The 21,355-nt window shown below is 35.0% G+C and overlaps 1 protein-coding gene across 12 annotated transcripts; it reads right to left on the bottom strand.

Moving 5' to 3' along the window:
• Positions 1-121: 121 nt before the first annotated feature.
• On the bottom strand, positions 122-10,453 carry LOC125195683 (uncharacterized). 12 transcript variants are annotated; one of them, XM_089056382.1, is made up of 19 exons: positions 10,326-10,453; positions 10,152-10,216; positions 9,875-9,984; positions 8,090-8,475; positions 7,453-7,656; positions 6,757-6,948; positions 6,354-6,613; positions 6,042-6,158; positions 5,833-5,922; positions 5,375-5,470; positions 4,909-4,990; positions 4,307-4,489; positions 2,754-3,045; positions 2,288-2,411; positions 2,179-2,198; positions 1,572-1,728; positions 668-956; positions 520-592; positions 122-438 (listed from the first exon to the last, which is right to left on the bottom strand). In XM_089056382.1, the coding sequence occupies exons 4-19, from the start codon at positions 8,342-8,344 to the stop codon at positions 356-358; spliced, it is 2,517 nt and encodes an 838-aa protein (XP_088912508.1). In that variant the 5' UTR covers positions 8,345-8,475; positions 9,875-9,984; positions 10,152-10,216; positions 10,326-10,453; the 3' UTR covers positions 122-355. The 12 variants fall into 12 exon arrangements, with proteins under 12 accessions (XP_088912508.1, XP_088912510.1, XP_088912507.1 ...); XM_089056384.1 differs by having other exon boundaries at positions 9,875-9,980; XM_089056381.1 differs by having other exon boundaries at positions 10,152-10,219; positions 10,326-10,443.
• Positions 10,454-21,355: the final 10,902 nt, after the last annotated feature.

Genomic DNA, 21,355 nt, shown 5'->3' with positions numbered 1-21,355 from the left:
TATAAATACAGATATTGAATTACTAAGGTATTCTTCAAAAAATTAAATAGTTAAATGAAACTAGAGTTTATAGACATCCAAATTTGTAAACATAGACACTAAACTTGAGAGAGAGAAAAAATTACAGTTCCGAGCACAATTTGTGTCTGCATCTGACAGCTTAAATTAGGGCCAGCGTGAGTGGAAAATTTCACCATTCAATTGCATAAACATAATCATCATGTTTCCATTAAAAAACCGAAGGCGAAGACAATCTCATGAAAAAATCCACACTAAAGTTAGAAAAATAGAGCCGAAGAATATGGAAAACCTCAACAATGATGGTTTCTCTTTCTGTACAACAAGCGTGTCTGAGTTAGCAAAGCGCTAACTCGCAATCAAGCAAACGGTTGAGAATTTCTTCGCAACTCGGTCGCTCGTGGGGTTCCGCCCAACAATCTGCAGTAAATGAACTTATAATGAAATTGGTAACATGTTTAAATCGTCTCAACACAAAACCGAACAATGCTGATTGTCTACCTGCAATCAAACTGCCCAATGGCCCTTCAGGTATCTCCAAACGTGCTCCCTCATTTGCAACGGTGTAGACAACCTATACAATTCGGGAATTGATGAAGATGGAGAAGCTGTATGCAATGAAATATGAATATGAAATAGTCGGGCCTACCCGCTCAGGTGGAGTCCCCTCCCAGGGTTTACTTAGAGTGCAGAGCTCCCACATTATAACACCGAGACTGAAAATGTCACATTTCTCTGAGAAGGGCTCGTTTCGAATAAGCTCAGGAGCCATCCATTCTGGTGTGCCAGCTGACGAGGAGTCCTTAACAGGTACTTCAAGAAAGATTCTTGAGAGTCCAAAGTCGCAGATCTTAACTGTCCAATGTTTGTTCACAAGGCAGTTTGCACTTTTGATATCACGGTGGATAATCTTCATGCGGTGTAAGCACATAAGCCCTCTTGATAGCCAACAGCAGGAGAAAAGGTTAATAATTATGGGAAAAAGAAATACTCCCTCTGCCCACAATAAGCAAGGCGCTTCTTTTTAAGCACTCATTTTGGGGAAATGATTTAATGGTAGTTAAAGTGGAGAGAGGGTAGCGTAAGAGAGAAACTTCTCTATATTATTCTCTCTTACTTTACTCTCGCTCCACTTTAACTATTAAATACCATTTTCCCAAAACAAGTGCTTAAAGGAAGCGTCTCGCTTATGGTGCGATGCAGGGAGTAGGCATCTTAACTGTTTCTCGGAAATTATCAGATGAGCGAAACTAAAGTGTCTTGTGCGATAGTTAGAATTCATAGCAACTGAAAATTCTAGCCACTGAGTCTGACAACATTTAAAATCAAACTATCATCATATTCATCAAGTTGAAAGTAAAAATTTATCCAATTTGAATTTTAAGATGTCATTTATTACTGTCTCCTGTCTCCACTAGGAGTGTAAGATATGATGCTCCTCAGATTATTTATTATAAGTGATTGATTTTAGTTTACACATACTGAGTTTGAATCAGAAAAAAGTTTACCAATATTGAGCGAAAAAAAAATGAATCAGAAAAAAGTTTACCAACCTGCATATGTCACGTAGCATCTTGATTCTCCTCCGCCAACTCAGTTTCTTCTTCTGACCACTTAAATGAATCAAATAATATAACGACCCCATTTCCATGTACTCAGTAACCATCGATAAGCGTGGAGGTCTTGTGCAAGCGCCAAGAAATAGGATTACTGCACGAAAAGCATGAAGTCAATGTTAGATCTCAATATATATAGCTACTTATATTTCTCGTTACTTTTTCACGTACTGAGTTTGAATATGTGCTATGTTCACATCAAGAGATCAATACCCCTACCTCTGTCCCACAGCTAACACGTATAATAAAATATCCTCACATTTTATATGTATGATATATATTTCAATTCAAATATGATTGATTAGGAGGCTTGATCACAGATGACAACTGAATTGAACTCACAAATTTGATACTAAGTTGCAAACGAATCTCAACTCTCTAGTAAACATGGATATGATTGAAATAAGTACTTACTTTTCAAATGTAATACGGAATATGTACTTTTTTTTATCATTAGACATAACCAAAATATATGATGCGTGTAGCCAGACAATATGAATAAACAGAAAAACATAATTTTTACAAAGCGGGTCCAGAAAAGTACCGTTTGGATGCCGAAGGCGACTGCAAGAAAAAAGATGAGACAAAAGTTTCAACATTAGAAAGACATAACAGAAGAAAACCAGCCACTAGAGCAAAAAAAATGGCTGCACCTGAGTATGGATATCTCGTTGCAGAAATCCTCCATGTTTTCAGCAGTGAGATCTTGCTCTAAAAACACTTTGATAGCAACTTCAGTTCCATTCCAAACTCCACGAAAAACCTCTCCAAAGAACCCTGACCACAATAGAATAAAATAAGGCATGTCAACATGGAATATCAGTTGTAAGCTATAACTGAATTAGACACATAGAAGAGCAGTTACAATATGGCCAAAATATCTCCATTTCTAATTTCAAAGTAATTCAAATCTCGCATGGGACAAATTTTTCATTTTTAAAAAACCATAAAATAGTAGGCAGCTTTCCATCTTTCAAAATTCAGGAATGCCTTGGCCACCTGGCGTTGCACTCACTTATCTCACTTACACATCTCTAGCGTTATCAATATAATAATAATAATAATAATAATAATAATAATAATAATAATAATAATAATAATTAAAGTACAAGAGCTAACCAATTCCAACTCGAGTGCCTACAGTTAACTCCGAGAAATCAATATTCCACTCATCATATGGCAGCAGAGGTTTATTCTGGAACATTGGTGAGTCCAGAACTCTGTTCCATGTTGAAACCATTTCCTCATTTACCCTGGGAATCCCACTGCATTCTGGGGTCTGACTTCTGAACTCATGTGGAGATGAAGGTAATGACATTGCTTTCTGGGAACTGTGCTGCCCCTGAGTGGCATATATAGTTGAGTTATTATCAGACAATTTGGAACAGTCATCAAGTTGAGGATCATTAACCTGAATACAGTACAAGTATTGCTAATTGTAACAATTGGAAAATGAAGTGAAATTGTGAAAACCACCATATAAGTATTGCCAATAAATGCAGATTGCAGGTTACCTACCACAGGGACTAAATAAACTTGTCAAAGTTTGACTGGAACAAGACAGAAATTCTGTTCATATAACAAAGACAAAATTTCGAACTATTTGTCCAACAAAGTTATTGACCAAACCATGTACTATAAAATTGTCCTTGGACAATAATACATATTGGTCACTAAAATCACAAACTTTGGCCGAAATTTAGTATTTCCCACAAACTTTAAAGTTGGTCGCAAAAATCAACTTAGGATTTGTAGTGAATTTTTCACAAAATCAGTTTTTTTCTCAACTTATTGGAAATTCACTACAAGGGATATGTTCATGATTTTTATGACCAAATTTTAAGTTAATGGGAAATACCAAATTATGCCAAAGTTTGTGATTTAAAGACCAATTAACTTTACTATGTCTCCTATTTAAATTATTTGCTTCACATACTAAATATTACTTAGCAAGTAATAATAATTAGATGAATAAATATGATCACTTGAATCTAAAATATTATAGTAAAACTCATAAATTATTTGATTACACACGTTTGACGTAACAAGAAAATTAAATATGAAATTAATACAGTTTAAAATAGTACTAAGAAATTTTGTATGAAAAATGATCAAGAATAAAACATAAATAAGCCTACTTAGGTATTTACCATGAACTTAAAATTTGGTCTAAAAAATCATGAACTTATCTTATCCCTTGTAGTGAATTTCCCATGAGTTGGGAAAAAAACTGATTTAGTGGAAAATTCACTACAAAACCTAAATTCATAGTTTCGCTGCAAAATTTAAAGTTTATAGGAAATATTAAATTTGGGCGAAATTTGTGATTTCAGGGACCAATACCCCTAAAATATAAAGGGCAAAGTAACTATTATTTATAAGGAGCCATTCTTGTATGATACTGACTTTCTCAATGAGGCAGATCAACAATTCCCCATTGATAAAGAGGTGGCTCAAGGTATTAAAAAGAAAGAGTAGCTAATAACTCCTATCTTCTAAATGATCGACTAAACTAATTTAAACAATCTGCAGAAATGTATAGAGATCATGCTGTCAGCAATAAGATAAGGTCGCATGTCAGCAGGTAAAGATAACTAGTAGCAAGCTAGTGCAGACTGCAGAGAGAGAGAAATAGATAGCAATGATGCTATCAAAGGTTAAAGGAAACACACCTCTTCTGGTTGACCTGAATTAGATGAGCCACTTCCACCCTGTTCTCTTAAAAGACGATTTTGCTTTAGTGATTCATTCATTGCTCTCACAGCCCTTACATACGAACAAGAGTTAAGCAGCTTAGCCATAGCAAGTGTGCAATTCCAGGAACAGTAATTATGTGACACCATAGTTGAACATGCCTTATAAGATCATACAAAACAGCTATAAGTTGATATCAACATGCAATGTTGGACTGAAGTTTCTCAAAGGCAATTACACTAGCTATATGCTTTTGATAGAAAATAAATTGTATCCCAAAAAGGGAGGCAGTAGCTTCGATGATGGAGCAAGTCCATAGGAATAGTGATGAAGGAATACCAAAAATTGGCTACATATTTTTGCAGTTCAATATCAGAAAAACATGGGGGGAGCTTATTTAACAACTGAATGCTTATTCTTTTCATTCAAATATTTAGATCATAACTCTAAGAAAAGCAAACATTCATCAAATTCCACTAAGAAAATACCATCCACTAGAGGGCATGTCAAAAATAATAATGAGCAAGTGTGCTAAAATTATGCCATATCTTAGTTGCAAGAAAGATGATATTAACCTTACAATGTCGTCACCAATCTCAGGGGTCATGCTAATGCTTCTTCTCCTAAGCCGACGTGTGTCTGATGATGACGCCCCCTCTGACCTGCAGCAAACTTTGATTGAGCGAACCCAAGAAGAGCAGACAAAAAATAGTTGCACTTAAGCGTGTTCAGATAAGGGAAAAAGGTTCTACCAGATTCTGTTAAATCTCAAATAACATTTGAGCAGAAAGGTTCAATGCACAACAATGTCATTTATTTATTTACTCTAAGCATAAATTATTCTTTATCGTTGTTCACAGAGGAGAAATCTAACTATCCTCAGGATATTCACATTAAAATTAGCTATATTTTGGTAACAAAATGATTTGATTTCCATATAAAGCCCAAAGTTGTCTTTAGCTAACTCACACTGGATTTTGAAAACAAACACACTGATAATTATTGAAACCTGAGCAAAGAAAAAGCAAAAAAGAACACAAGTGTACCTGGATGTACCATCATCAACAGAGTACTCTCTGAAAGATTTGTTATCGCCACTAAGCATGGAACGACCACGTGCACGAAGTGAAGGATGCTCTGGGCTGGAAAACGTTGGACATTAAGAAGTGCAAGAACAGTTTCAAGGAACAAGCGAAAGAGAGAATTTTTTTGTATGAACCCTTCTTGAATTGGCTTGGAAGCAGTTAACCAATCCTGATTATGGTTTTATCCACAGAAAAACTGGAAAATGCTAGCAGATACAGACAATGCTCCAGTTATATATACACGGATTCTAAATGTGACAGCCCATGTGATGGCAATGCTACCAATTCCACATGGAAAATCTACAATGAGATCTGCACTGTACTGGATCATATCTAGTTATAAACCACCTATAAGTTTAAGGAGGATAATGTGTGCTCAACACAATTGATCAAACAGAAGGCCTGGTTTTGGAGTAAACCTTGAACTTGCAGTTCTTTGTTCAGCAATGACCTTTCTCCTACTCCTTCGCCAAAATGTAGCGGCTATGTTAGGTTCACTGCGCGACAAGCTGAAACAATAACATGAATCCAATAATAACAGTTATCCTGATCCATTAAGGAGAAGTAATATGAAACCAAAGTATGTTTCACACATCTGTGACAAAAAAGGGTATGTCATAATCAGCACCTCAATTTTCTATCAACTGAATTTGACCGCAGCATCATATTTCTTAATGAAGGCCCTGCTGCATTTGAATAAGCTTCCAGCCTTCGTTGATATAGCAGGCCATCATCTTTCTCAGCGCTGCAGAGAATTACATTCACTAAGTTTATATTTCCTTGAAGATAAAACTTAACTATGTTTGAATTTATAAGACGAATCATTCTTGTACAAGCAGCTGAACATTAATCACCCTCATCAAAGAAATATGAAATTCTAAAAAGTTACATTACACATAGAATAGTTAGGTTAGCAAGTAAAAAGGTATTAGACGCTAACCTTTCAGGATCAAGTCGCTCTGAAACCCCATACAAGGGGCTGTTCGGTTCCATTGGTGAATCACAAGAATCATTTTCTGCAGAATCGCTCTCCCCGGCAGCAGATATGTGAGACATAAAGATAGCTTTGGTTGACCGAGGTATCAGTTGGCCAGGAAACCGCATCAAATCAACCACCAATTCTACAGAATTCAAAACGACTGACACAGACATATGTTTGTGGGAGTCCACACACTCAGAAGTTCCTTCAGTGGGTAAACCCTAACAGGACAAACCCACATGGCATGACATCAGAATACTTAAAAGAACTTTTGAATCCATTAAGTCCCAGTCAAAGGTAATGCAGCAAGAATGCTTTAGAAAATGAGACAAGTAAAATGTCCAGGAAAAAAAATGAAGCTTACCACCACCAGCCTACTCTCCAGTCCTACAGCATCGGCAAGAACTTTGAATAATATTGCTCGAGGTCTGCACGTAGCGTGCCGTATTTGACCCAGCAGTTGCACACCTCGACTTTCAGATGGATGTGAGGAATCTTCCTGGACAGCTTTCTTGGGGCTTATCTCTGAATTTGACCGCTTGTAGAAATCAGATACCTGTAAAGGAAGTCTGAAAGTAATTATCACAAACCAAGACTGTCCAGAGAGACAGATGAACATTAAAAATGAAGTGGAAATTAGGAATGAGCTGAACATGAACTAGATAAAGCATGCAAAATGCTATCCAGCCTGTTTTCTAGATAATTAGATAACATACTTCAAGTCAAGGTCTACACAAGTGAACTATGTGCATTGCACCAACACATAATATACAAACAAAATCCTGTATTGTCTTCTTAAGAAACAGACTGCAAATCTTAAGTCAGACACAGGACGTCGACGATCTTCAAAAGGAGAAAGAAAATGTATGATGCACACTGACACTTCAGGAAAGAATATGGTGCTGACTGGGATGAAGGCAAATCCTTTAATAGAAGTTCGTATAATTGGAAAAAATTATTGTAACCATAACACTGAGGAGAAAGAAGAGTGTAAAGTAAAAAACTTTTCAAAGTTGTACAACTGAAGATCAAATTTTTAATTTGACCAAAATGCACCAACCAGTCCAGCAATTTTCTTTATTACAGCTGCAGCATTCGAGTTTAGACCCTTAACCAGAGCTACAATCAACTGTTTTAGCATAGAAAGCTTCTTATCCTTCTCAGAATCTACAAGGATAACATCCGCCCTCAAACCCTCATGCTCCAAAGCATTAAGCTCCTCCAACGTAGGTATATCTTCATATAGTTCCTTGAGCTTTTTATCCTGGCAGTGAAAACATCGTTTCAACTTATCACTTCAACAATAATAAATACTACTCCCTCGGTCCTCAAAAAATAGACTAGTTTTACCATTTTCGGCCGTCCCCCAAAATTAGACCAAGTCTAAATATGGAAAGTTTTTAACCAACTACACACCACTAATAATATGGACCCCACAATCCACTAAAACTACTTCCACTATCTTTTCCCTCTCTCTCTTCCTTTACCAATTGCACATTAAAACCCATGTCATTTACAAGCTTGTCTATTTTTTGAGGACGGAGGGAGTACTAGAATAAGACCTTTATCCCAATTGCATACTCAAAAGGATAATTAAGACCTATTAACAGCATCTTTTACTTAAAAACAGTTCAAAACCTCATTTTAGTCAGTAGACAAAAGTAAAATGATAAAAACAGTTGAGTTCCAAAGCTCACTGGTACAGCAGAGTAGAAACCATTTGGAATTGGTTCAGAAAGCATTCCTGTGCTCCATAGGATTTGTGATGCTCTTTTATATGATAATCTGTCATACTTCTCTTTGTTATTAAATTCCTTTCTCCTTAGATTCTCATTTCTAGATTCTAAGGATATAGATCCAAAACTCTCAGCAAAATCTGAAGGCCACCATGAACCAATAGGAGAATTCTGCTCTGAAGGTTGATTATCATCTCGCATATCCTCCATGTCCATAATTTTTAACTGCTATACCATCTTGGTACCACTTTTACCCCATAGAAACACAACTACTATGCACAGTTACAGTAAAGACTGCAACATTTATCAACGTCCATTGCAAGTCCTACATTTTTAGGCCATACAACCTGAAAAATAACAAGAGCAACTGAATTAGTATGAATCCCCTGGGGAAAAACATATAAGGGATAAAAAAGACTTTAGGAAGAAATCACTCAATGAAAACATCTTTAAATTACACAAAACAAAGTAGGGAAGAATGTAAGAAATAACCTAACAAGAAAAATGAACACCCCAGAGTTATAGCTGAGCCATTAAATATATCCTAGAGTAAAACTTGAAATGAGATGGGAACACAAAATAAAAAAAATAGGTCAGATTCACTTAATAAATTCTAGTCAAATACCACATCTGTTAAGCAAACGTAATTTAAAGAAACCTAGTACGTAAAAGACTGTCCTGACAAATGACTGTATCTGCATAGAAGGCTAAGCCTAAAATAACACGGGCAATATTGAGAAATATTATACAATGCTTTAGTCTGACTGGAGTTAGTCTGATAGTCTCAAAACGAACTAAGACTTGTGATTAGATTATTTTTTGGCAAAAGATCTTGTGGTGAGACTGATAGTGATCCCGAGTACAGGAAGCTCCATAATTTCCTTAATGTCATCAGGCATTCAATACGGCTACCAACTAGGTAAAGTAATCATCCAAAAGAAAGTGACTACTGACTAGGCAAAATTGCATATAGCAACATATTGATATTGCACCTATGATTTACGCACCTTTGCAACTGATTCATTTAAGAATAAACAAGAGATATATGAATTATTATCATCATTTGTAGGGTATCTAGTTCAAATGGTGTGCTTGAACAAAAATCACAAAAGACACCAATAGAACTTCAAGTTCAACTTCAAACTTTTGTATATCTAAAAGACGACTCCTGAATGAATTACAAGAACATCAACAGCTCATGCAATACACTCAATTCTTGATTTCTATCATAGCACCTGAAATTATTCATAAGTAATTCATGAATATCTTAGTGTGGCCTAATTCACTGTAGGGAAGGTGAGAGCATTCAAGTTTAGCAAGAACATATTTCCAAGAGATAAAAGTCTAGCAGAATTCGTAACGATTTTTTAACTAATTGAGAGAGATGGATATAATATTTCACTGAATCCATCACAATCACAGTTTCCTTATTGTTCTCCAAATATACTCCCAAACTCCCAAGGCTACTGGCATTAGCATCCATGGACCATGATGCATCTACCAAACTCATTATCCAACCTACACGCATTTCACGTATAAACAGCAGCATAATATCTGATGTCAATCACATTCAGGACATAACAAAGCCAATGCATCAGCCCATTGCTATTGCTCACCATCCAATTCATCTCCTATCAATCAAATTTCAAAGCGCAGACAACCAAAATGACCAAATGCAACAACCACGCATTGCAAAACTTCTAGGCATCATCAGATTGTATGACCAAGCACCATTTCAAAACTCACCGCAAATGACAACACAAATTGTTCCTAGTCGAGCTTCTAGATCCCCAATCACACGCTCACCGCGTCTCCAAAGCCAAATAGAAACACAATCGCTAACACATCCTTACTTCCTTCCACAGCATTCAAAAAATGCTTCGATCAGTCCACTTCAGTTCAAACCACACACAAATCCACCGACAACAACTCCAGAAATTCAAATAACAAGCAGACAAAAAACATTCAAATCCAAACAGAAAACACGCCAACCACACGCGGAGCACGTGATCGAACAGCTCACCGCCAGCAGATCTTAGCAACAGGAGCTCAGCTCACATTTGACTCCACCAACTCTTCCACGCGTGCCTACTTCCAAAAATTAAGGAATGGGACAAAAAAAATTAAATAAATAAATTCGAAAATGAAACAGCAATCAAATTTTGAATCGGAATTAATGAGCTGCAAACACAATTACATGGAGTAAATTAATAGCAGCAGTGCTATGAACTTATTATATGGTGGGAGGCGGGCGTTTTATTGTATCGAATAAAATCGGTAACTTTCTATTCGGGTCGGGTTTGGTATTCGGATTTTCTTCGGAGAAATTAATTGCCTGTATTTCGAAGTCATGGGAAAGTGATGGTGGCCGCTCCTTTTTTTACCCTTTTTGGGCCTGTGTTCATAAATGTACAACCGGTGATGCGGGAGGCACAATCTTCTATGCAGTCCTTTTCACAGGCTGTTTTCTCTTTTAATTTTGCATAGATGTGTGTTTGACCCAAAGTTGAATATAGGTGTGACATGCTAATCACACTGAAAACTTATGGTTAGAGTTATAACTTACTATAGGTTTGATGATGTCATTACGGTATAAAATTACAAATTAGAACTAAAAACAATGCTATCTGTAGTCGGTGAAGTTTGAAATAACAAAATTATTGAAATTTGAAAATAAAATCGAGAAATTATTAGTTATTAATAAATTAGCAGTCAGTCGAGGTTAGTAGTTGTTTTCATAATGATTAATGGCAAAACATACTTATGTTTTTATTGTATTTTTATGTAGTATATTTTTATTGGTGATATGAAATGAGACCAACTATATTAATGGAAACTTGGAGCATTTAGCACCATAGTAAAGGATATGGAGTAACCAAAATGGGGAGGGTTATCAATTTCGCTACCCTATTTTCATCTTCGAAGTGGGCATCGCTGTGCTTTGAGGTGACTCAAATACTTTGATTTTCTTCTTTAAGTTTCACATGTTTTCAATGTGTATTTTACATTTACAAATGCGCTAGTTTTATTCTCTTATGTCACGAACCGAGGTGGAAATAGCAATAGTCATGACAAAATTGTGCATGGACCGTGTGCTCATTCAGTGAGTTAGACGATTTGTACACAAGGCCAAATGATCTCTTAGATCATATTTATCAGCAATCACTCATTTATTTAATACTTAATTAGTTTCTATCTCGTCATTAATATTCATCCAATTCAACCACACATTTTTTTATGGTTATCAATGACCACCCAATCATATCATTATATATTTATTTCTATATTTATTTTACTTGAAATATTTTATTATTACATAGTAAAATTTATTAAAAAATACAATAGTTGACAAACTAAAAATTATAAATATAAAAAATGCAAAGTTGAAAGATCATATGAAGAGAAAAAGATGAATTTTTTTTAATATAACTATAGCATTTGGGGTCTCTATTGATAGGATGAAAATTATGAATTTTAGTATAATTATAAAAAAAATATTTAATATATATATAAAAGATATTTAAATATAAAACAAAATATTATCAACTAGTGAGATTGTGCCATTTGGCATAACCTCATTGGTTGATAAAAGAATTGCGAATGAGACCACGGGTCGGCAGTTGCCTTTAAAGAGACCTAGGTTGAGGTGATAGAGGGACCTCCATTTGAATTTCCTTTTTTTTTATTAAAGAAATGACATGGAGGTCGACCTCCCTTATTAATAAGTATGGTCTTAAGAACATATCCAAGACAATGGCGCAGCAACGGTTGAATGCCTTCTAGTGTAAGGACGCATATTTGAATATGTTTTATTAGTAAACATTAAACTTTCTTCATTTCTCCAAATTTAGATCATATACTTTTAATAGATTCTAAATTATTATAATTATTAACATTTAATCTTTTTAGCTTTTTAATTTCCAAAAAAAAATATTTTTCTTGGAAATTTTTTTTTAAAATTTTTTTTCCAACACATTTCCTTTTTTTTTTTTATCTTTTCGGTTCTTAATACATTCACAATTTTTTTTACTTTGTTATTTTTATAACAATAAAAACTTGCAAAATTGGGAATAAATTATTTATAATAAATAAATCTAAGAAGACTCATTTTTAGTAGTGAAAGCCATCCAAGTGTTAATATATACTAAGTAGCTCATTTTTATATAATAATAAAATATTTTAATTAAAAACAAGATGTAGATTATGATTGAGAAAACGTTTATGGAGTAGAAGATAAAAGATCAGTCAAATTTACAACTCCAAGTTATTATAATTATTTATCGCATCCCTAAATCCAAATTCCTAGCTCTCCACTGGCAGATGGCTGCTAGCACCCTCCACCAAGATGCACGGTATGTGCGGAATTTCTCCATCCATCCAGCACCTTTCACTCGACTGGGTGGAATTGTCATGGTATTACACTGGACAAGATGGTTAGTAGCAGCTACCGCGAATATCAGATATATTCAAATTTGAAGATAGTTTTTTCCTAGATTTTTACACACGAATTGCACCATACAATACCTGGTGAATCTAAGGAATCATTCAATACATCTTAATATTAAGTTTGGTTAATTGTCTAGGGTTAATAGCAGTTCAAATTATAAAAATTTGATTAAATTCTGATTTTTTTCATAAAGTTAAAAATTAGAATATTAAATCACGGAGTTTCAATTTTTCCATCTAGATACAACATGTTGTCTTTTGATGATGTTCGTATAATTTTTTTCATTGAAATAAGGAAAGAAAAAATACTTATTTTCATAAAACACATCATTTCAAATATTTACATTTTGTTTAAAAATGAGATAATTGAGAAAATTGAAATTTTATGATTTAATATTCTATTTTTAAATTTTATAAAATATAAACTTCATAATTTAAATGACTATTAATCCAATTATCTAACTCTAAATATTATACTTTAACAGAAGAGGTTGACTAATTAAAATCTTCATCTACTCAATTTCGAACTAAGACAATAAGAATATTCAACTACAGATTTGAGTCGCACTAGTAGTCTGAACTTGTAAAAACGATTTGTCAACCCTTGATAATAAAAAAATCCTAAAGAGGTTCAAATTTTGGCATTTACATTTGAAAAAGAATGTTATGTCAGCCTGTAACCCACCAATCAAATTTGGGTAAGCGGCCCAAGTTTGGGATAATATTATAATGCTAAATGCCACGTTATAAGCCTGTTTAATTGGTAAAAACGGTAGAAGTTAGAATAGCCTCTTTTATTTTCAAAATAGGTGTTTAATGGGCTACATTATCCGAAATAATTGTATACCGACCACCTCATACTATAATATAGTAGTATAGAATTTTATAATTATAACATATTTATACAAAAATGAGGGAAAAAATTGACTCGGACTATAGTTGCATAGAAGTTAGAATAGCCTCTTTTATTTCAAAATAGGTGTTTAATAATGGGCTGCATTATCCGAAATAATTGTATACCGACCACCTCATACTATAATATAGTAGTATATTATTTTATAATTATAAAATATTTATACAAAAATGAGGGAAAAAATTGACTCAGACTATAGTTGCGGCCCAACCCGATGCATTGCCAAATGCTCTGACACGAAGGGGTTGTGCACCACTCATCTTGTTAACATGTGAATTTTGTCGTGTTAGAGTATCTCCAATAGCGGCTAGCCCACCGGCTAGCCGATTCGTGTCGCTAGCCGGTCGGCTAGTCGAACTATTGGAAACGGCCAGCCGCGAATCGGCGAAGAAACCGGCTAGCCTAAGCCGATTTGAGGGCGCTGGCCGCCATTGTGGCGTGCCGGTCGGCCAGCGCCCATTTCTCGTTTTTTTTTTAAATTTTTTTTTGAAAACCTATATATACGCGATTTTAGTTTCATTTTCATTTGCACCACTTGTTTTAACGAGTTTTCTCTCTCTCTAAATTTTTGTACAAGAGCAACATCGAGCGATGAATAACACGGGTGGTAGCAGTGGTGGTAGTGGTGGTAGTGCTGAGGAGTACGAACGGTGGATGAACGAGGCTATGGAAGCCTACATGAACCGCGAGATAGAGTGGTATATGCAAAGGGTCGAACAGCAGGCGGTACCTCGCCCTCCACCCGTTGTCCACCGACGAGCAATGATTGATCGGGATCACGTAGCTGCACATCAGCGGCTATATGACGACTACTTCGCTCCGGACCCGCAGTTTCCCGCAAACATGTTCGCGGCGTTTTAGAATGCGCAGGTAGTTGTTTATGCGCATCGTTGACGCTTTGGAGCGTCGATATCTGTATTTCCGCTTCAGGCACAATGCGGCTGGCAGACCCGACCACACCCCTATTCAAAAGTGCACGGCGGCAATCAGGCAGTTGGCCTACGGAGGCGCGACAGACATGTGGGATGAGTACCTCCATATCGGTGAGTCGATAGCCCTGGAATGTCTGATGTATTTCTGTCAGTGCGTGATTGAAATATTCCGCGATCAGTACCTTCGAAGCCCTACCCCCCAAGATTGTCAAGATCTGATGCAGATGCGCGGGCAGCAGCATGGGTTCCCCGGGATGTTAGGCAGCATAGATTGTATGCATTGGGAGTGGAAGAACTGTCCGACTTCCTGGAAGGGGGCCTACACGACCGGCTACAAGTCAAAGAATCCCACGATGATCCTCGAGGCAGCAGCAGATTACCGGCTGTGGATCTGACATGCGTATTTTGGGGTAGCCGGGTCGAACAACGACCTCAACGTCCTCAACTCGTCGCCCCTCTTCAATGAGCAGTGTCAGGGCATCGGTCCGGCCGTCTCATTTGTGGCCAACGACAATCGGCATGATATGAGCTACTACTTGGCGGAAGGGATATACCCTAGGTGGCCCGTCTTTGTAAAGACGATCAGGCACGCAAGTGATGACAAGAAGGCCTACTTTGCGGAATGACAGGAGTCGGCACGCAAGGACGTGGAACGCGCATTTGGTGTGCTCCAGTCTCGATGGGCAGCAATCAAGGGTCCAACGCGTTTGTGGGATGTCGGCTGCATTGGTGATATAATGTACGCCTGCATTATCTTGCACAACTTGATCGTCGACGACGAAGGCGTACAACTGACTAATTGGGCCAATGATGATGAAGTTGGTCCAAGCCACGGAACGGCCACCCCTAACGTACGACATGGGGTACCTCACGATGAAGCCGACCGCCTCCAGGCACATGCGGACATGCGCCAAGTGAATGCTCATATTCAACTCCAAAAGGATATAATTGAAGAGTTGTGGGCACGGAAGACTGCACAACGATATTTTTTTTCTTTATTATGTAATTTTTTTTAAATGAATGTACTTTTTTTAAAATGAAACGAATGAATTTTCCCGTATATGTCTCGTAAATTTAATTCCGTAATTTATCGTAAATTTAATTCCGTAAATGTAGTTGTTTTTTAATTAGTTTTATTGCGGCTGGCCTGTAGCTGGCCTTAGGCTAGCCTATTTGATTAAAATGCTGATGTGGCAGGTGGAATTTTAGTGCTGATGACGTGGAAGGGAGAGAGGGTGGCTAACCTGTGGCTCGCCTATTGCCACTGGGGATGCTCTTATATACTCCATCCGTCTCAACTAATTTGAGTCATATTTCTTTTTGGGATGTCACTATTAAGTTGAGTCATTTCCTTTTTTAACAAAAAAACAAAACATTCAATCACTTTTACTTTATTCCATCACCTACTTTATTCCTTTCTCCTACTTCCCAACACAATTTATTAATCTTCATGCCCAAAGTTTTGTATCAACTTAGTTGAGACGGAGGGATATAATTATTCTTTCATAGTTGTATGTGTGAATAGAGATGCCAATCGGGTCAGTCCAGCGGGTTTCGGGCTACCCTATTCGGGTAGCGGGCTAATCGGGTTGTGTTTTTTTGGGTTATAGAAGTTCAATCCTAACCCTAAAAGCTTGGGTTTTGGGCTAGCCCAACGGGTAATCGGGTTGTTACCGATAAAATTAACATGCGATCAAGCCAATGAACAATGATAAAAATTAGTTATATTTATAAAATATAAAATATAAAATATTTAATTATGATAAATTTGAAATATATGCTTACACTCAAACATAAATATGATCAAATCCTGATATTTGAGATTTGTGCAAAATAAAACATAAACATTAAGTAATTTTAAAGTATATCTTAGAAATTTAAATATTTTTTTAGTGAATTTAATGTTTCTAATTTATTTATCTATTATTATGTTAATAAAAATTTAATATATAATTCATATATTTAATATATAAAATTTAAAGATATTTTTTAAGTTATCTAAGACATTATAAAATAATTAATGAAGTGTCTAATTATGAGCAAAACAAATAGAACGATAGAATTTTATCAGGTTTTCGGGCCTGGTGACATACTTGGATTTTACATGGTTTTAGAGGGTGGTTTTGTATGAACTGGTCATATTTTGTCTATTATTGGACGTGTTTATACTACTTCTCTATTATGTTGGTATATTGACCATTTTGTTAAGAATGTGTAGAAAAAGGTATAAAAATATGTGGAGGTGCAATAGCCTTGGTTTGAGACAATTTTTACTGGAGATTTTGAAGTCCAATCAGCCTCTAATTCATATCAATCTCTTCGTCTTTGAAAGAGCTTCGTGTGGGTATCTTGCACGCCTCAATCGGAGTTTGGTAGAAGAAGTTATGGCCGTTACAAGAACAATGCGTTGTCTAGAAACTTACACGCGGCCGGGTGAATTATTACACTGTAAATTCACTCGGTCGGGTACTGTAATTTTGCGCCGAAAGAGTCAGAAAGGGGTCAAAAATCTTCACGCGGCCAGGTGCACTGTTTTGGCGAATTATTTTGCAGAAAACACGATTTTTGAGAAAAGAAAAAGAGGAAAAAGGCTAGGGTTAAGGGGGATTCAACACTGACCGCCTCTATCACACTCACACACCTCCAAGAACACTTCGAGAGAGAGAATTGAAGATTGAAGACTCTAGATCGGAAGATTGAAGACTTTATTCCTAGATTCATTCCACAGGAGTTCTTAGTATCCATGTCTTATGTCTTTCATTGAATTCTTTGTTTCAAACATGGTTTTTGTGAAGAACATGAGTAGCTAAACATCTTTTTATAGAATTCTTGGTGATGATGCATTGATTTCATAGTTTTTATCCAATTAATTTTGTTCTTACATTGCTCTTGTAGTTATTTGATTATTCTTGGGTTTATTCCTTTCAATTGCTTGATCACCACTTGATTGTGTAAGATTAATTAGATTAATCGGGAGATGAAATAATTAATCTGGAAATAAGAATAATTCACACCTTGATGCAATAAAACACGGGAGAGTTGAGGTTTTGAGTGAGGTCTTTGACCTAATCGAGCTTTTGGGAGTTAGGGGTTTTAGGATTAGAAATGGACTTCAATCCTAGCACCTAATCTACAGGTTCCTCACCTCGGGAGGGGGTTTAATCTATAATTGTGGTCGACTTAGTAACTCTAGAGACACCAAAAGGTAAGACAATTTGATTGGATAAGAGCTTGGAATTGTGCATCGGATCCTTGAGTTCTACAATTTTCTCCATATTATCTTTTCACCCCGTGTTTATTTGCTTTTACTTGTTTATTTGCTTATTATATGCTTTTATTAGTGTTAGAATAAAAAACCAAACTTTTCCCGATTTTCTAGATAGTAGTCAACGTTTGTTCGTGGTAGTTAAGTTGATACGAATTTGTCTCTGTGGGATACGATACTCTTACTTGCTAATTGCTACACTAACCCCGTACACTTGCGGGTATCACTTGTGTTAAAATAAGTCGAGTCACCTGGCCCTATCAGGTTGCAGGTTAATCGGGTATGGGCTAATCATGCTGTAATTTTATCGGGCTAGAAATTTTCAGTTCTAATCCTATAAATTTAGCGGGCTATTTAGGTCAGTCCACGAGTTGCGGGTTACATTGACATCCGTACGGGAATTTCTCATTCCTAACTTATTAGAAAGTGACATAATTTTTTCATTTCTACTATTTGACCAAAAAATAGTGTTAGGGGCGGCTATGAATTTTATTGCTGAAATAATTTTTTTGATTTGATGCAACTACTGAAACCAGTGTTAAGTGTCTGATTAAACTAAACCCTAATTAAAGGTGGGCTGAACATGCAGCTTGAATTAAATAGACAAAACAAAATGAATGAGGTATAGAGTGTTTAATTGTAAATTACATTTATGTGGATACTAATTATTAAACTCAAGGATTGATATGCTACAAATTCATATGTGAGCATTATTATCGTTTAAATAAGCTTAACGTTGTTTATTTCGATTTATATATTTAATTTGATTATAATTAATACATTAAAAATGTTATTTATTCATAAAAAGCAAAGTTTGATTTATTATTTTATTAATAATTTACGTACCTTATAATTCCTCTACGAAACTCTGTATTAAGGGCATATTGTGTGTATAAGTTTAGTGTCGCCGACAACATCGAAACACATGTCAAATTAATATCGTTTTATGATTTTGAAAAGATGGGTTTTGGAATTGAGATATGTCCCTTTGCACTTAGAATTAATGATGTGCGGTGTCTGTGTGTGTGATTTGATGATTTTTTGTTTTCAGATAGTAGTTGCATAAGCTTTATTGATTGCTTGTAAAGCTCAGAATGGCAAAGCAATTACTACTAAAAGGGCAAAAAAAGCGGGGGAGAGAGAGTATCGTGAGTTTTGGGGTGCATAACAGCAAACACATATGGCCCTGCACTTGCAACCCAAATTAATGGCTCAATAAAGTGAACTTTTTGAGAATATATATTTTGCCTTGTGAACCCACCACCATTTAATAGCTTCACATGAAAAAAAACATTTACCCATAAAGAATCGAATATAATTTAATTCGTTGTATAATAGTAGTCGAGATATATGTCAAAATTTCATTCCACTAGGTCGATGAATTATTTATTTTGAGATAATAGATAAGTAAGTGTACATTTCAATTTCATCGTCACTATTACGCGTAATTCAAATATTAAAGTGAAGTGTAAAGTTCGAAAGCGATAGAATGGGACTTTACTCAAGGGCAATATATCTTCAACATATTATCAGTTTTAAGTTATTTTAATTATGTACTATATTTAGTAATAAATGTCGGAAAAAGGTGTCATGTTATCTTAGTAAAAAAATCAACATATTTTTAAGTGTAACGTTGATAGCCGTTTGTAATTACCTATACCTAATACACTTATTTCATTATGAAACTTCAAATATTGTAGGTGTAGTTATTATCATCACAGTTATGATCTCAGAAATTATTTCCATATCTGAAAGAAAGTAAAAACAAAGGACAAGTTGTCTAAAAAAGTAAAAAATGAATGCAACTTGGCATTGATTCTATGTTAGGACAAAAAAAATTCCCAAATGTTCCAATCAAATTGATGAAAGTGAAATCTTAATGCCATCAAAGCAAATCATTCAAGTTTTAAGTGGAGACAATGAAAGGCATATGATAAATTCAACGCCATCATATATCATTATCATGAATTATAAAGAAAGTTGGAAATTTGAAAAAGTAAAATTAAAAGTTTGATAAAACCACTACAAAACCACGTGGTTTAGAGATTAAAATTTCGTAATAATTCCGCCGTGAAATCAAGATTGATGGTTCATAAGATGTGCAAAAGTTGTTTTTCTTTTAATAACATTAAATAAATTTAATACATACAACAAGATATTGCTTGTTACCACAAATAGATTTCAAAATACTGTGACGTACATAAATTATAAGTAGGTTCAAATACTCACATTTATATTATTATAATCGAAACCCGTTTTAAAAAAATGAGCTAATAATTCAAGCATTTGGGTGGACATAAAAATATGCTAGCTAATATTCAATTAAAGGCAATCCACCTAAATTATTACGTTACCTCAATGCCACCTCAGATTCGCATTCACGTACTAATTTTTTATTTTTGTCAAAATAAATTGTCTATCCAGAAAAAATACTACTAGTACCAATTATATTCCCATCTTAATTTGATCTTTCTACTGGAGATTCACCTTACTAATTAAGTTTACACGTCATATTTTTTAATCAACATATGAATTGAAACGTACGATAAATTCATTTGCTACACCAAATTCATTTAGGACCACTCGATCAATCATTTCAATACTTGCGAATAATCGGAGAGATATTAATGATTGAAAACCATCATTTTAAAATTCGAAACCATGCATCTAACCTTTTTAAATTTATAACTGTTTTATTTAGGTTTTGAATCCTATTTGTACCATTTTTAGCTTTTTTTATTTATTTATCAATTTCAATTTTTTGTGTTAATATCAAACATTCATATTATATGACTTCGTGTAATTGATTTTAAACTACATGTTTTTTGGCCACAAACAATATTTGATGAAACAAACGTAATTGTGTTTGGGGATACACTTGCGAATTTAGACATATTTGCTTCTTTTTTTTTTTAAGTAAAAGATAAATGCTCAAACCACAAATAGGGAACTTAAATTTATAAAGCAACAAAACAAAGTGCACTAGATCCAAACCATAGGTATTTTTGCCCTTTTGTGGTAGTTTAATTCTCCTTGTTTGAGTGCTAAGTAACCAGTACTCCTTCCGCGCATTCCACTTTTTATATTTAGAAATAAATTTTTTCTTTCTTTCTAATTAATAAAATATTCAATTATTTTTTTCTCTTTATTTAGTTCACTTAACAACTTCTCCTAAAATCTTGTGTCACTCAGAATATGGACATCTTAAATGAACAGAGGGAGTAATATTTAGAGTGTGATAATTGAGTGCTCTTTTATATATTCCCCTTCGTAAATATTATAATTGGAAGCAGGAAGTTAATACTACAGTAAGCTTGCTTGGTAGAAAGAAAATAAAGCAATGCCAATGAATATCAGTCCAAAAAATTTCATTTATATATTTTATATTAAAAGAAATCCTAATTAATAGAAAGAAAACAATCAAAGTTAATTACTGGAGTAATATTTATCAACAACTTTCCTTAATTCCTTCTATTTATTCTAATTAGGAAAGCAAATAACTAGCAAAAACAATTTAAGGGAACTTGCAACAATGAGGATATCGTTTCCACAATGGCCACACCACCAAGCACTGATCCATACAATAATTGGTAGAAGGAAAACAAATCAATGCCAAAGAACTGATCCAAGAATGTGTAACTAGGATTATCAATGGAATAGTGTTATTTTTC

Source organism: Salvia hispanica, chromosome 4, assembly GCF_029641045.1.
Source record: "Salvia hispanica isolate PSC_SH4W2 chromosome 4, Shi_PSC_v1, whole genome shotgun sequence".
Classification (NCBI taxonomy): Eukaryota; Viridiplantae; Streptophyta; class Magnoliopsida; order Lamiales; family Lamiaceae; genus Salvia; species Salvia hispanica.
Note: the sequence above shows the minus strand (reverse complement) of the source record. Positions and strands in the feature narration are given on the sequence as shown.